General features: G+C 49.4%; 1 protein-coding gene across 2 annotated transcripts in view; it reads left to right on the top strand.

Moving 5' to 3' along the window:
* The window catches only part of ACSS1 (acyl-CoA synthetase short chain family member 1), a 53357-nt gene that overhangs the window by 15212 nt on the left and 21225 nt on the right, over window positions 1-16920 (top strand). For both annotated transcript variants that reach the window (XM_046678717.1, XM_046678718.1), the window contains exon 3: window positions 11137-11336. In XM_046678717.1, the coding sequence (XP_046534673.1) occupies window positions 11137-11336 (200 nt within the window). The remainder of the gene's footprint in view (window positions 1-11136; window positions 11337-16920) is intronic.

Here is a 16920-nt window from a genome sequence, read left to right on the forward strand (position 1 = left end):
GGCTGGTGCAGGCTTGGGCAGGTGGGTGCAGGCTCTGGGGTGGGGGGGTGTAGCCCTTCAAGGGGAGGGGGCAGGCGCGGGGGGGGGGGTGGAGGCTTGGGTGGGTGCGGGCTGGGGTGGGGGGGATGGGTGCAGGCTCAGGGGAGGGTGCAGGCTCTGGGCGGAGGGGTGCAGGCTTGCCACTGGTTGCCTGGAGATGAATCTTCTAGAACTGGGTCTGTTGTTCCTGTTTTGTTTTCTCCCTTCTGCTTCTGGAGGGTCAAGACAGCAGGGTAAGCCTGACTTACAGCTTTGCTGTGGGCTGTGCTGTGGTGTCACGTGGCCCTGCCCGATGTCCAGTCCCCATCAGGGCCTGCCTGGGATAAGGGGCACCAGGAACAAGTCCTGGGAAGGTTGTAGCAGCCATCCTGTAAGCTAGCTTGGGAATGGGGTGTCCCAGCTCTCTGTCCTCCTGAAGTCACACCTGACCCTGTGGCCTGAGGGCCAGCCTCTGGCTGATGAGGCAGGAGCTGATACAATGATCGTCGTTCATATTCACGGTCACCCCTTGTTTTAAAGCCCAGGACCTGATGCCCAGCCAGTTTCAGGAGCTCTCCTGCTCACCAGCTGGACAGGCCAGAAATAGGGTTTGAATTCAGCTTAGCTTGGCTCTGACAACGTGCTGAGGAACCTGAGTCTTTCATCCTCAGCCTGAGGGAGGAGGTGAGGTGTAAATGGAGCCCCAGTGCTCTGCAGCACTGACTTGATGACAGGCGCGAGGCTGGTGGTTCCTGGGGTTGTGTGCAGAGGCTGAACTCTGCTGTGTGCAGATGATATGCCCTTGCACTGACCAGGGCTATATGTTCCAGATGTCGTCCCCCCACCCCCAGGACAAGCAGACACACATTAAGTTTTTATGCCAGCTGGGGAGGAGGGGGTTCATCAGTGCCGGAGGGACAAGGGACAGCTGCAGGAGAAGGCGAGGCCAAGGGCTGTGGGGTCTTGGTGTGATTGTGGGACATCGAGGAGCAGGAAGTGCATGGGCTCGGGTGCCTTGGAGGCAAGGGGGGGTGTCACTGTGTGTGCCAGAGGAAGGGGTGGTGGATGGGTGCTGGCTGCTCTTCAGAACAGGGGCTGCCCAGCCTGGTGCTCCTGCACCCTTCATTCTTTCTCCTGACCCTCCCAGTGGCTGTCTTGGACCTCATCTGAACATGGTAACAGTAGGGGGTAGGGCTGGGTGAGAGGCTTGACAGTTTCTCATCAGCACATCCAGTCAAATTTCCCCTGCGAAGCCTGGAGCAAGGTTTCTGGGCCGCTGGCGGACAGGGTGGATTTGTTTGCTCCCTGCCCGGGCCACCACAGCTTCATTCTCCCTGTTGGTTCTGCTTGGAAGGGGACTTGGGGAGAAAAGCCTTGAGCAAGTTGATGAAGCCTTGTGGACATGGAATTCAGAAGAGGCCATGCGGGGTCTTAACAGACGCAAACATCTTCAGAAATTCCCTGTGGTCTCCAAACAGCCAGAGCTGGAGTGAGGTGTCACTGGTGGTATCAAAAGCAGTGACTTCCAGCTCTGGGGAGGTTTCTAACAACACAATACCCAGGCCCTGCTTGGGCCCCGCTGAGTCAGAATCTCCCAGTGGGGCCTAGGAATCTTTATTTGAAGATGCATCTCTGGTAATGAGGCTGCCTGCCCCAGTCAGCAGGAACGGATCCATCAGGATTCAGTTGCAGAAAAGGGAAGTCACTGCCGCTCTTTTAAGCAGAAAGGGTCTATACAGGGTGCTTACAAAGCCACTGGGCGGAGGAGCAGCCTCTGGGCTGACACCCAGCCCCAACCTCTGGCACAGTCAGAATGGACTCAGGAGACCCCACAGGCACTGCTGAATTTCCAAACTCGCCGCTGTAGCTTTGGTCCAGGGGTTGGGAAATCATGATTACTGCTGGTTCAGTGCCTCTCAACACCCTCGCAGCTGGTGGAACCTCTCCAGGAAAACCCCAGCATCGTCGGACCGTGCTGGCTAGCAGCAAGGCAGCAGCTTACCTTGCATCGCTCTTGCATGCAGCTACCTGGTGCAACCTGAGTCACATGTAGAAGCCCAGATGTGAGGTGTCTGATGTAGAGGATGCACCCTGGGGAGGCTCGACTAGACACCAAATGAGAGAACGCCATGGTGACCACAGGTAGGTCCAGTCCAGGATGGGTTTGTGGACCCATATTCTGCTTGATGCTTGACTGTTACATTATGGGGACTGGAGCCGTAGCTGCCCAGATCCTAGGCTGCTCCAGTGGGGCCTGGTGGTGATGAAACCCTCTAAGTCACTCCTGTGTGCAGGGGCCTTTGGTCACCGCAGCTGTTCAAGGTGTTCTCTAATGAATAGACTCTGGTTTTCACTCTGTAACTGAGTACTTCCACCCAGGGTGGGCCTGACTAGATGTAGATTCATTGCAGGCCAGGCCGTTTTCCAAAGGGATAGCCTTCAATTCTCACATTATAAGCCAATTGTTTTCCTGGACTTTACAACTAAACTGTGGACAGTTTTCCAGGCTGATGTTCTACATGAGGAGGTTTTTGGCATGTTATCAGTCTTGTGCAATTGGGGGCACTTTTGTGGAACTACAGAAGGGTGCCCCTTCTAAAGGGGTGTGAGCCCTACTGTGGACTTCAGCATCCTGGGGTCAGTGCCCTGGAGCAGGGTGGAGCTGCACAGCCATCTGCAGTGGCCCTGGTGATGGGGCTGCCACAGGGTGTGTGAGGGTGCTCTCCGCCTTTGTCCCAGGCATGGGAGTGGAGCCTGTGGAAGCCCAGTTTCTGAACCTACACAGAACTTAGTGCCTTAACCCCAGGGTCAGGGGCCTGTGGCCTGGAGGAAGAGGTAACCTGGAGTGGAATAAGAGAGGTGTGCAGGGGCTCCTCGACCCTTCCTTCCAAGTGAATGATTTTCATTTTTATTAGCAATTATTTATTATTAAATGAATGATCATTAAATAAAATGAATTAAATAATTAGTCAACAATTATTGTTTTTTATGAAGGAAAGAATTAGTTGAAGTGGCCTTTAAGGACAGCCTCATGGGGGTCACAGGCTGCTTTTGGGGTGCTGAAGGCCCCCAGGCAGGGTCTGGTGTCACAGGCTCCTCCTCCCGACCCCCTGCTCAGTGCTCAGTGAGTCGTGTTGCAGCTGCAAGTGAGCATGGTCGGAGCACTGACACCACAATAACTGGTAAATGCTATACATCAGGCTTTTTTAACCTGAGAAAACTAGTTGTTAAACATTTGCCGGCACAACACTGGGCTCCACCTGCCTCCTGTTCCTTTCAGCAGATTTCATGTTTCTCCAAGCTGCCACCAAGAGGCCAGGAAAGCAGTATGGGCCCTTGGCAGTCACACCAATTCTTGTACCCTCTGAATCCCACGTTGTGGCCCTGTCTCCCTGCTTACTTTTCTCCAGGCACTAATTTGGAATGTGCCGTGGACTCACAGTAAAGCCTGAGAAATAGGGCAGTCCCCTCCTCACGTCTCATCTCAAAGTTTCCGTGTGATCTCGCCTGCCCTGTGTTTTGTTGTAGTCATTGCAGCCCCGTGGACTTGCGTGGAGCAATGCAGAGAGACCCACTTGATGACATGTGGGCATATAAACCTGGAGCAGGACCTGAAAAACATCCTGTGGTTTTTTTGGTTTAAACCACAGGGGAAAGTAAATGTTTTTAGAAAGTTAAAACCTACATCTTCTTCCAAATTCTGCCAGGGAAAGCACATCACTTCTGTGGCTTTCCCTGGGAGGTAAACAAGCCTGTCTGGTCCGTGGGTGAATGTCCTGCTAGGGCCCCAGCTGTTTTGGTGCTGGTCTCTAGGACTGGAGTCACCAGTGCACTCTTGCCTGGGGTGGCCAGCCTGCAGGAGCTTCTGGGGCTCTTGGTGCACTGGCTCCTGGCTCCCTCAATGATGCGAGCTGGGCTTTGGGTCTGGAAAGGAAGGAACTTCTTTTCCGGAGACAAGACTCAGGCTGAAGGCCAAGTGCTGAGGTCCAAGATGTTAATTAGGGAAGAGGACAGAGCTTTTCTCAAGTCTGACCCTTACTTCCATTCTGCGAGGGCTTGTTTGGAGGCCAGCTGCAGGCGGGCTGTGTTGGAGTTGGAGAGAAAGACTCAGGATTGGGGTTCGACCTGGACATGCCTAGGGAGACGAACCCTGGGGCAGGTGGTCCTGAGGGTGAAGGTCCTGAGTGTGAGTGATGAAGGAAAAGGCCATGCACTCCCTCTCCCCATTCTCCTCCATCCCAATTATCAGAAAGGCTCAATGTAACTACCAAGAGCCGGCTTTTAACTCTTCTCTTGCTAATTTCCCTTTTGAACAGGGTCAGCCTCAGAGCCTTTAGTTTATTCTTAAAGTAAATTTACATTAAAAAAATAAGCCAACCCCCGCCACCCCTAAATGTTACATAAATAACAAGAGAGTTAGTGGATGGCAAAAATCATGAAGTTTGGGAAGCTGTGCAGTGGAAGATGGGCTGTTCTGATGCTGAGGGTTATGTGAGGAGCTGATTAAGAGCAAGACCCTTGGAGCCAGGCCTGGGATCAAATCCTGCCCTGACCCTTTCAGCTGAATAGTCTTGAGAAGTCACTTAACTTTTCTGTGCTTCAGTCTCCTCATCTGGAAAATGGGGGTGGCAGGGTGATAATAGCTCATAGCCCCCTGGCTGTTGTGAGGGTTAAATGGGTGTTGAAGGATTCAGAGCAGGCCTGGGCACAGGACATTTGCTGAATCGCTGTTACTGTCATCCTTCCACAGGAGGGAAATGTGAATAGGAGTAGGGAGGCAGGAGGACAGCATTCTGGATAGTAACACGTTGGGGCTGGGGAAGGAACCAGCTCCCTTGACGCTGAGGAGGTAGGACACGGCGGGCCTGAAAGTGGCTGTGGCTGGCCTGAGGAGGAGGCTCCCTGTGCTCACATTGGGCAGCAAGTGTGGCTGGAGAAGGTGAGGCAGCTGGTAGAGATGGCAGGGTGACACAGTCGGTGACAGCCTGGTGGCATGCGCAGAGCATGTGGGTGGGCCTGCCTTCTTGCAGCCTCTCGGAACCACAGGCTAGGGGCCAGGTGGCTGGCCCTGCAAGCTGGTAACAGCCCCATCCTGGAGGATGCGTCCTTCTTAGGTCCACCCCAACCCCAAGGCGAGGACTCCTCATCAGCACCTGCTGCGGGGCATGGAGCGGGTGGGCTGTGCAGGCAAGGGCTTCACGCAAGGCATTCGAATACACTCGTGAGTCTCTCTGCTGAGGTATCCAGTGACATGGATACCTGCGACTTACATGAATGTAAACTGGCATTTTCATTCTCCCTCCTGAGAAGCAGCACTGAGGTGCCAAACTTGTACTAAGGAACCACTGATTTTCACTAATTTTCTTTTTCTGCCCTTTTCTGCAATAATTATAGCTCCTGTTTGTAGGGTGCCTTTATATGCACCTGAGACTCCATATTTGGTCCTTGTCTTAAGTCTGTTCCAGCCGCTATAATCAAACACCACAGACTGGGTGCCTCATCCATAACAGATTCTTACTTCCCACGGTTGTGGAGGCTGGAAGTCCAAGATTGGGGTGCCAGCACGGTTGCATTCTGGTGAGGCCCTCCTCCCGGGTCAGAGCCAGTGCCTTCTCACTATGTCCTCACATGTGAAAGGGGCGAGGGGGCTCTGTGGGGTCCCTTTTAAAAGGGCACTAATCCATCTAAGGACCTCCCAAAGGCCCAGCTCCTAATGCTGTCATCCTTAGGGGTTAGGATTTCCACACGAGTTTGGAGGGGACACAAATGTTCAGACCATATCAGTCCTCACAACTACCTTGGTAGTAGCTCCTATCATCAGGCTGTTCTATAGACGAGGTAATCAAGGCTCTAGGTGTGGGGACCTGGGGTGGGAGCCCCATCCCTCTGATCAAGGAGAGACTCTCCTGAGAGAATTCCTCCAAATCCAGTGCCATCCACAGAGTATAGAAGCATCTCAAGGAGAATATATTTCTGTAGGAAATTTAGAAAATATGCAGCTTTTGTGATCCCAAGTTCATGGGTTGACCTGGTGCCCTCAGTGGCAGTTCATCTTCTCTCCTGCGAAGCCTGACGTGCCTGTGCCCTCCTTGGCAAACAGAGCTTTGGGAGTTTTTTGGTTGTGTGTGCCTACTACTTTATATTCCACCGCAGCTTCTTTTTGCTAAAGATCATGGTCACGAAATCAAATAATGATGTGTGAGGAATTTCATACTTGGCTTATGCGCCTACTCAGTTGATTCCCTGGGCTTCTGTTCTCTCAGTGGCAACAAGTACCAGAGCGAGTAAATCTCATCACCATTAAATCGGATCTGGTGGGTGCAGTAACATGTGGGTCAGAGAAGGCTGCCTGAGGGCAGGAGTTTGTCCCTAGGCCTGGTTCTGAGACAGGATTCATGAGCCATCCATGTGCCCTGCCCGGCCCTCCACACTCTCCCTGTGGGAGAAAGAGTCCCTCCTGTTATGTTCTGTTTTCCTCAAGCTGATCCTTTCTTCTCTCACTACCTCCGACTTCCAGAAATGGTTTGCTGAAGAGACTATCAAATTCTAGAGACAGTACTGAGGACAGATGGGTGTCCCTTCACATTCTGCATCTGGACCATGGAGTGGACCCTCCTGTCAGCACTGAGGCTTGGAGGGGAGCAGTCACTCTGAAATGCTTTGTATCTGTCACTGGCCTTCCATTCACATATCAACACGATTACCTGGCTCTACTTCCCTTATTGGCAGAAGAAAATGAATAGAAAAGTAGCCAGGGGTTGGTTTATCAGTGGGGATGGTCCTTTCCATTTGCCTCTCAAAGGGTCAGGACATTTTCCTGCCAGTGTGATGCTGAGGTGATGGCAGCTTCGCCCTCTCTCTCTCTCGAGGAAGATGGAAGGCATCTGCAGAGTGGACACCTTGTGCCTGCCAGGGCTCTTCTCGTTTCACTTCCCTACTGTTCCCATTCATTCAACAGATATTTATGGAGCACCTTCTCTGAGCTGGGCTCTGTACCAGGCACTGGGAGGAAGGCAGTAAAGCCCCCAATTCCTGCCCGAGTAGAGCTTGTGGTCAGTGGGGCAGATGGCCAGGGAAGAAGGTCAGTCTGTCAGCTAGTGTTTATTTAATGAACACTAAGAGCTAGAGTTACTGTAGGAAGTGAGCAAATCACACACTCCCGATTTGTTTATTTCTTAAATACAACAACACACACACGTGGCTTATCTTATTTCCCCGGGCTGTCACTGGGAAACAGCTAGGAGGGAAAGAGACTTTCAAATAGTAACTGTGAAAAACAGCTCTGATTGGAAGATAGATAAATAAATAAATATGAGTGTATTTCTTCCTCTTTTTTCTTCTGAACTCTGTTTCCAGCTATGTCCGGTTTTGGACTGAGCTGGGCCAGGGGGCCTCTATACCATCTGAGTCTGGGCAGGTGTCATGTTGGTTACAAATACTTGTGGTCAGATTATGTCTTTAGCATTGGATAAATGTTATTCCCAATTATGTTTAATAAGAGCTGGCTAGAGAAGGTCTCCTTCTTTCCGCCAAGGCCAGTCAGCATTTTACTGGTGTTAAGAAGCATGAATACAAGGCCAAATTTATATATTTGTGCACATTATTTGCATATGTCTACACTGAAAGGTTGGCCCTGAGGAGTCTATATTGCAAACTTAGATATCTTGCTCAGTGCCTGAACAGATGTTATATTTCTCTTTGCACTTGAAAACATAACTTTAACTCATTTTAGTGAGATCATTTCTCAGAAAGCTGCACGTCACTGTCCCTTGGAAAGATCCCACAGGCAAGGAGGAAGCCAGTGTTTCCTGTAGCGACAGCCCAAAGCACTGGTCACTGAATGGCTGCATTATCTTTTTGATACAGAAACAGCAGCATTTTAGTTTGTGGAAGTCTTTGAGAAGTCACCAGAGAACATGCTTTCGAACAGTTTTTGAGTACTTGGAATAACATTTATTTTTCAATGATTTGAAGACCTAGGTTTGCTAACTATTTTTTCCATTGGTAGAAGTCTGGAGGCAATTGCTAATGAAAAGCAAAAGTTTAAAATGAAAAATCCAAGTTTAACAAATAATGGGTTAGCTGGAAAGACGAGGAGAAACTGAGAGAGACTTAAATAGGGACAAACGGAAAGGCTGCTTTAAAAAAATAATTCCCTGATCATAATATGGGAAAGCCCTGGTTAAAGAGCAGCTGTTCTGTGTTTTGGGGGATGAAGGTGGGGTTGGTGACCTCATGTTGAATTTGAGCCACCTGTATCAGGTATTAAAAAATTAACGTCCTCTTAATCTACAGGGTTAAATATAGAGTTGAAGTCTAGAGTCTGGGTGTGCCCATATTCTGCTTTGCACAGACACCATGGGAATGTGGGGACCATTTGGTAACCTGCAGGTGTCTAGAGTGGGGCCCCCGAGGGCTGGACCAGAACCTGGGAGTGGAAAGGGCTTATGGGGCAGTGGGGGGAGGGGGCGGGTACCGAGGAATCTGAAGAGCTGTTGTCAAATGACAAATGAGATTTATTCTGGGCAGCTTTAAAGGGCAGAGCTAGGATCAAGGGGTGGAATTTGAACAGCTACAAATCTTGGTCCAATGTTAGGAAGACTGTTTCTCTACTAAAGTGACAAAGACAAGGCAGCCCTGTGAGGTGGTGGCCTCCAGCAATGTGATGTTTAAGCAGAGGCTGGACTGCTGTGCGCAGGATTCTGGCAGACAGTGTAGCCTCCTGCCCTGTCTGACCTTCAGGGAGCCCTTCGACCTTGAGGTTTATGGCCTTGGCAGAGTGCATAGGAAGCGGAGTGAGCTCAGAGATTTACCCGGATCAAATTCTTTATCAGAAATTTCTCCCATGGATGCAGCAGCAAGAGTGTGGGCCCCACCAGACACCCAGTTCCAGCTCGGGTGTACATGTCGAGGCCCCTCAGTCCTCCAGGGAACAACACATGGACTACCTTTGCTTGGTCTCCAGACCCTTCCCCAGGGCTGTAGGTCCACTACCCAGCTCTGACATTCCGGTGACTTCTGATTGTGTAAGCAGAACTCACTCCTTTCCCTTTTGCTGCCTTGTTACCCTTCCTCATAGCCACCCTTTCCAGAAAGCTGCGCCTTCACTCGCACGCATGTGCCTTCATCTCCCCAGTCCGAGCTGTGCTCCTGGAGGACACTCCCTCTCATTTCCTTTGTCTATGCCCACTCACCCCATGGTGCCTAAAACGGAATTTTTAACATCTTAGGAATTCACCAAAGTGAATTTTAGAAAATGATTCCAAATAAAGACATCTGATGGGAAACATAATACCTACTGAATGTTTGGGAGAGTCCTCGGTGGGTGACGCTTCTCATCAATACTTAGGACAGTTACCCAAGGTGACGGCGCCTTCTGTTTCTCAGGTGATCTCATGGCAGCTGAGACGGGTAAGCTTCCACGCCTACGCGGCTACTACACAAAGCCAACCAGGCCTCTGTCTGGACAGTTCACGTTTGTTTTCACTCCAAACTGCTGCCTTTGGCCTGCAGAATAAGGGCTGAATTTCACCACCACTGATGGGACACACACACAAGCCTCTGTCTCCTACAGCGCTGCCCGGACGCACAGGTCCTTAGCGCTGAGAAATGGCGCCCACACTGGACCCGAGTTACTCTTCCGCATTATTGACCACAGCTGCCTCCTCAGCAGTAGGAGGAGTGTTTCTGGACCCAGGACTCTGCGGAGTTTGGTGCTGAGGGCTGTCGAGGGGGGCTGCTCTTCCTTTCATCATAAACTTAGGCGAGGGGTGGGTGGGGTGCCACTGAATGGCGCCTTTGTCCTGCTTCTGAAAGCTTTAAGGAGAAAAGGAGAACGCAGCAGCAGAGGCGCGCTGGAGCCAGCCTGGCAGGAGTCCCGGCAGCCGGCGCGCAGGCTGCACTGGCTCTCGGCTGGTCTCCACGCACGGTGGCTCTGGGCAGTGACGACGCCCGCCGAGGCCCCTGCCTGCGAGGCCGCGGCCTGCGGCGGCCCGTTCATTCCCTTCCGCGGCGGCTTCCGGGCGGCCTCTCGTCGAGCTCTGCCTCCGGGGAGCCCTCCCGGCCGGGCCTTCGCCCTCGCACCCCGGGGAAGGAGCCGACGGGCGGCGGGCGTCCCGGGGCCGAGGCCGGAGCGCGCGGAGGGCGGGCGCGGCCTTGGTTTTCCCTTATTCTGTCCTTCCTTGCTACTTCTTTTTACTAAATAATAAATTTAAATCAAACTGTAGAGCAAAAATGGGAAAACGGTTATTTGCCGGGTCCACGTTCGTCAGAGCCAGGGGCGAGCGTGGCTCCCGGCCGCTTCCCCGCTTCCGGCCACGCGGCAGGGGCCGCCGCGGACTTCCGGCTTTCGGGGGGGGGGGGGGGCCTGTCGTGGGCTCTGGTTGGGCCGGGTTGGGTCCCGTGCCAACCTCTAAGCCAATCAGCTTGCTCAGGGAGCTGTGGGTTCTGACCGCTGGCGGAACCTCGCGACGTCCCGGGGAGGAGTAAGGAGTGGCGGGGGCGTGGGAGGTGCCGGCCGGGGTGTCTGCTGGGCCTGCCAGGCCCGGGTTCTCCGAGCGCCCAGCACGGAGAAAGGTGGGGTGTTCTCTCTCCCGACAGCCCTGCCCCGGCGCTGCACGGGGAGGCCATCCTGCGCCGCCCCCTGTGCCGACCCGCTGTGGCTTTGCAGCGTTGGGTCTATGGCCTGAGTCCGGGGCCCTGCCTGGCAGGAGCTGGCTTGGTGCCACTGCAGGTGCCGATTCAGAAAATTGGGGCCTTACCTTCCCCACTAAATATCTTACTTCTGAGGTCTTTCGGAGGCGAATGTATTCAGAAGTCTCAGGATATGATCATCTAGGCTGTGGGCGCTGTGGTCTCTGGAAAGCCCTGCTCTAGATGATGCAAGGACCACCATTTTACCTCAGCAGCGTGGAGGGAATCTGTCAGTACCAGTCTACAAAGTTAAAAACACTGTTTCTGGAAAAGAACTTCCCATGCAATGAGTATTTGATTGCCCGCAACCCTCCAGGCAGTGGTTAGGTGTACAGAACTTGAAGTTTGCAGAATGGTTCTGCCCCCAGTTAGTCTGCGTTTTGGCCCTCCCCCATCTCTGATAGCCTTCTCTTCTCTGTGCTGCAGGGAACTGCTGGAGACCACATGCCGCCTGGCCAACACACTGAAGAGGCATGGGGTCTGTCGAGGGGACCGTGTGGCCATTTATATGCCTGTGTCTCCAGTGGCTGTGGCCGCAATGCTGGCCTGTGCCAGGATTGGAGCCGTCCACACGGTTGTCTTTGCTGGCTTCAGTGCGGAGTCCTTGGCTGGGAGAATCAATGATGGTGAGCTTGTGGGCAGGGTGAGGGAGGGAGGAACCCAGAATCCCCTGCTCTGTGTTCCTTGGGGTGTGGCCATCAGGGAGTGAGAGTGGAGACAGACATTAATGAAAGTCACACAGACAAATGACAGACACTACCAGGGACCGGCACATGGCTGAATGAGCATATGTTCTGTGAGCTGAGATCTGAGTGTATGTGTGGGATTTGACCAGATGAAGAAGGGAGGGAAGATTCTGTGGAGGGAACAGCATAGGTGCCCGCTGAGTGGTGGGAGGAGCACAGTGTGTGTGAGGGCCTGCAAGAGGCTGGCATGGCTGCAGGGGAGGAGGGAAGAAACATGTAGGGTGAGGTGGGCCTGGGGATGTACAGGGAAGGTCGCATGGGTCAACAGCTGGAAGGCTTCCTTCGTGGAGGATGATAGGGACCATCTCTGGAGGCCTGGAGTCAGGTGTGGGGGCCTGTGATGTATCTTTATGACTTTCTGTCCATAGGTGGGTCAGCGTCTCCTGGACAGTGTGCAGAACGATATACTTCCTTTTTCAGGTGTCAGAGGGCCCAGTGTTTCAGTGGTGCCCCATGTTCATGCAGTCTGAACCCTGCTCCAGTGAGATTCTAAGAGTCCCTGAGCTGGCTCCCCAAGGAGGGTGCCAAGGGGGCCACTGAGAGTTCTTTGTGTCTCATAGAAGACTTGCCTTTTGGTAGTGAACAGAGCTACAGGGTGGAGTTCTCAGACCCCTGCTGACCATGGGATTTTAGACAAGGCTGGGAAACCTTTTCCACTCCTTCGCCGTGTTTCTCCCTCCACTTTCAAGGGTTGGTGTTGCCATCCCTCTTTCTCTTTCTCTCTGTCAACTCTGTAGCACCTACTATGTGCCAGGCACTGTTCTAAGCACTTTGCAAAGGTCATCTCGTTTAACTAACTTAGTCCTCGTGAGTGTTGTATGAGATAGTGTTCTCAATATCCCCCCCCCTTTTATTACCATTGTAACCATTTTTAAGTGTATACTTCAGTGGCATTAAATACATTCACAATGTTGTGTAACCATCATCACTGTATATTCCAGAACTTTTTCATTACACTAAACAGACATCTCATACCCATTAAGCAGGTGTTCCCCATTTCCCCCTCCACCTAGCCTCTGGCAACCACTAACCTGCTTTCTGTCTCTATGGTTTACCTATTCTGGGTGTTTCATATGAATGAACTCATACAATATGTGGCCTTTTGTGTTCAGCTTCTTTTACTAAGCATAGTGCTTTCAAGGGTCAGTCATGTTATAGCATATATCAGTACTTCTTTTCTTTTTATAGCTCAATAATATTTCACTGTGTGGATATACCACATTTTGTTTATCCATTCATCTGTTGATGGACATTTGACTTGTTTCCACTTTTTGGCTCATGTGAATAGAACTGCTATGAATGTTCGTGTGGAAGAACACCTGCTTTCAATGTGTTGGGTGTGTACCTAGGAGAGGAATTGTTGGCATATATGGTAATTCTATGTTTAACTTCCTGAGGAATTGCAAAACTGTTTTCCAAAGGAGCTGCTCTGTTTTACATTCCCACGAGCAATGTATGAGGGTTCCAGTTTCTCTGAATCCTCATCAACATTTGTTTTCTTTAAAAAAAAAAAAGAAGAAAACTATAGCCATCCTAGTGGGTATGAATCTCATTGTGGTTTTGATATGCATTTTCATAATGACTAATGTCATTGAGCATCTTTTCATGTGCTTATTGTCCATTTGCATGTCTTCTTTGGAGAAATGTCTACTCAAGCTCTTTGCCCAATTTTTAATTGGTTGTTTGTCTTTTTGTTGTTGAGTTGTAAGTTCTCTATATATTCTGGCTGCTAGACATTTATCAGGTATATGATTTACGATTATTCTCTCCCATTCTATAGGTTGTCTTTTCATTCTCTTGATAGTGTCCTTTGATGCACAAAAGTTTTTAATTGTGATGAAGTGCAATTCATTGATTTTTTCTTTTGCTGTTTGTGCTTTTGGTGTATTCTTTAAGAATCCGTTGCCAAATCCAACGTCATAAAGATTTGCCTCTATGTTTTCTTCTAAGAGTTTTACAGTTTTAGCTTGCACGTTTAGGTCCTTGATCCACGAGTTAATTTTTGTATGTAGTATAAGGTAAGGGTCCACCTTCATTCTTTGGCCTGTGGATATCCAGTGGTATCAGCACCATTTGTTGAAAAGACTCTTCTTTCCCCCGTTGAATGGTCTTGGCACCCTTGTCCAAAATAATTTGACTATATATACGAGGGCTTATTTCTGAGTTCTCTATTCTGTTATACTGATGTATACATCTGTCCTTGTGCCAGTACCAAACTGTTTTGACACTTTAGCTTTCTAGTAAGTTTTGAGATCAGGAACTGTGAGTCTTCCAACTTTATTCTCCTTTTTTGAGGTTGTTTTGGTTATTCTGGGTCTCTTGCATTTCCATATGAATTTTAGGATCAACTTTTCCATTTCTGCAAAAAAAGGCCGTTGGGATTTTGATAGGGATTATATTGAATCTGTAAAACAATTTGGAGAGTATTGCCATATTGACAATATTAACTCTTCCAATCTATGAACACGGGTGTCTTTTCTTTTATTTATCTCTGCTTTAATTGTTTTCAGCAATGTTTTGTAGTTTGCAGTGTACAAGTCTTGCACCTCCTTGGTAAAATTTGTTCCTAAGTATTTTATTCTTTTTGAAGCTTTTGTAAATGGAATTGTTTTCTTAGTTTTTTTGGTGGATTGTTTGTTGCTAGTGTATAGAAATACAGCTGACTTTTGTGTGTTGATCTTGTATCCTGCAAATTTGTAGAATTCGATAATTAGCTTTAGTAGTTTTTGTGGATTCCTTAGGATTTTCTACATATAGGATCATGTCATCTGTGCATAGAGATAATGTCTTCCTTTCTACTTTGGATGCCATTTCTTCCTTTCTTTCCTTTCTTTTCGCTTAATTTCTCTGGTTAGAATTTCCTTCACAACGTTGAATACCAGTAGTGAAAGTGGGCATCCCTGTTTTGTTCCTGATCTTAGTGGGGGAACTTTCAGTCTTTCACTATTGAGTATGATGTTGTCTCTGGGTTTTCATAGATGATCTTTATCAGAGGAAGTTCCCTTCTCTTCCTAGTTTGTTAAATGCTTTTATCATGAAAGGGTGTTGGATTTTGTTAAATGCCTTTTCTGCATCAGTTGAGATGTGGTTTTTGTCCATCATTTTATTAATGTGGTGTATTACATTAGTTGATTTCTGTATGTTGGACCATCTTTGCATTCCAGGAATAAATCTCCCTTGGTCATGATGTATAATCCTGTTAATACGCTGCTGGATACAGTGTGTTAGCATTTTCTCGAGGATTTTTGCCTCAGTGTTCATAAGGGATATTGGTCTGTAGTTTTCTTGTGACGTGTTTGTCTGGCTTTGGTATCAGAGTAATGCTGGCTTCATAGAATGAGTTAGAAAGTGTTTCCTCCTCTGAAATTTTTGGGAAGAGTTTGAGAAGGGTTGATATTAATTTCTCTTTAAATGTTGGGTAGAACTCACCAGTGAAGCCGTCTGATCCTGGACTTTTCTTCATTGGGAGGTTATACTCATTTTTTAAAGATAAGGAATCTGAGACACAGAGATGTTTAGTGACTTGCCCCATGCCACATTGTTAGTGACAGGCAGGATTTGAATGCAGGCATCCTGCCACCAGAGTTCATGGCTTTTATAGCATTACACTGGGCTGCCCCGTCCTCTCTTCCTGATGTGGCCACAGTTACCAAGTGTTTCTGTGAAGATCCTTTGAAACAAGCAGCAGCAGTTGACTCTGGGGAATTTAGCATATGGGGATTTAGTAGCTGGATGCTGAGGTAGCTCCAAGTACTGCAAACCTCAGAATCATAAACAACCAGGCCATCAGAGGGCAGGGGCCAGGTCAGCTCTGAGGGCCTCAGTTGGGGCACTCCTGTAACTTTTCTGTAGAACTTTGCCATTAAGAGGGCTCTTCCTCAATACCCTTCAGCCTTCATGTCCACCTGTTCAGGTGGCAGGTTCCTGGGGGCAAGACTGTGTTGGAACAGGGTCTGTGTCCTCTTCGCTCATTGAGGGGGTGGTTTGGTTGTCTACTGCTGTGTAACAAACTACTCCAAAATTTAGTGCTTAAAACAGTAATAAATGTATAATAATAAATAAAATATAACATATAAATATAATAAAATATAGTAATATAAATAATATAAAACTAATGAATTTTGCTGTTATATTTCATGATTCTTTGGGGTAGGAATCAGATGGGCAGAGTGGGAATGGCTTTTTTCTATTCCATGATGTCTAGGATATCAGCTGGGTTGGGTTGAATGATTGGAGGCTGGCCAGGCATCTCTTTCTCTTCATGTGGCCTCTCCACATGGCTAACTTGGGCTTCCTCACAGGATGGCAACCTCTGAGTCAGACTTGTTATGTGGTGGCTCATGGCTCCAACAGGAAGGAAGTGGAAATTGCTGGTTGTGTTAAAGGCCAGGCACAGAATACACATGGCATCATTTTCACTATACTGCATTGGTTAAACCAGCCAGCGGCCATTCCAGATTCAAGGGGAGGGGATCTAGACCCTATTTCTCCATGAGACTCCGTCAAAGAATTTGCACCTATCTTTAATCTGCCACTGGGGTGAGATTCTGAACAAGGCCACCAGGGGCTCACCAGGAGCTGGGCAGCCACCTCAGTTAGTATGTACTATTCTAGAGTTCCAGTACCCTAGCATGGCCTCCAGGCTCTGACCACTTCTCTTCCCTTTATTTTCCCTCTTACTTTAGGCTGTGTGAGGAGTAGAGAGAGAGGGAGGTATGGTGGATATGGTGGGGGTCAGTCAGGAGAATGGCTCTGAGAGGCAGTGTAGGGACAGAATATGGCCCCCACGGATGTCCCTGCTCTAATCCCCCAGAACCTGTGAATATGTTACCTTATAGCAAACGGGCTTTGCAGATGTGATGGACCTTAAAATGGGGAGATTATCTAAGTGGACCCAATCTAATCACATAAGCCTTTGAAAGTAGAGAACATCTCTGGCTGGAGGCAGAAGACATGTGGCAGGAGGGGAGGTCAGAGAGATTCAAAGCATGAGAAGGACTTGACCTGCCACTGCTGGCTTTGAAGATACAGGAGATCATGAACCAGGGGATGTAGGTGGCTCTAGAGGCTGAGAATGGCCCCTGGCTGACAGTCAGCAAGGAAATGGGGACCTCAGTCCTACAGTCACATGGAACTGAGTTTTACCAACACTCTGAATAGCCTGGCAGCAGATTTTCCCTGAGGGCTTCCAGAGGAGACCCCAGGCCCTGACATCTTGACTTTGGCATTGAGACTTTGAGGAAAGAACCCTGCTGAGCTCACTTGGACTACAGAACTGTGAGCTAAAAATGAGTGTTCCGAGCCACTGAGTTTATGGTGATTGGCTATGGGAATAGTAGAAGACTAATACAGATGCCAATACCTGCTCAAAAACCAGGGAGGTAAAATGGAATCCTCTCAGCCAAAGCATCAGGCTGATCCTGCCTGTGCCCTGATGCTGTGCACTTGCCCTGTAGCATCGCCC

This window comes from Equus quagga, chromosome 12 (genome assembly GCF_021613505.1).
Source record: "Equus quagga isolate Etosha38 chromosome 12, UCLA_HA_Equagga_1.0, whole genome shotgun sequence".
In the NCBI taxonomy this organism is placed as follows: domain Eukaryota; kingdom Metazoa; phylum Chordata; class Mammalia; order Perissodactyla; family Equidae; genus Equus; species Equus quagga.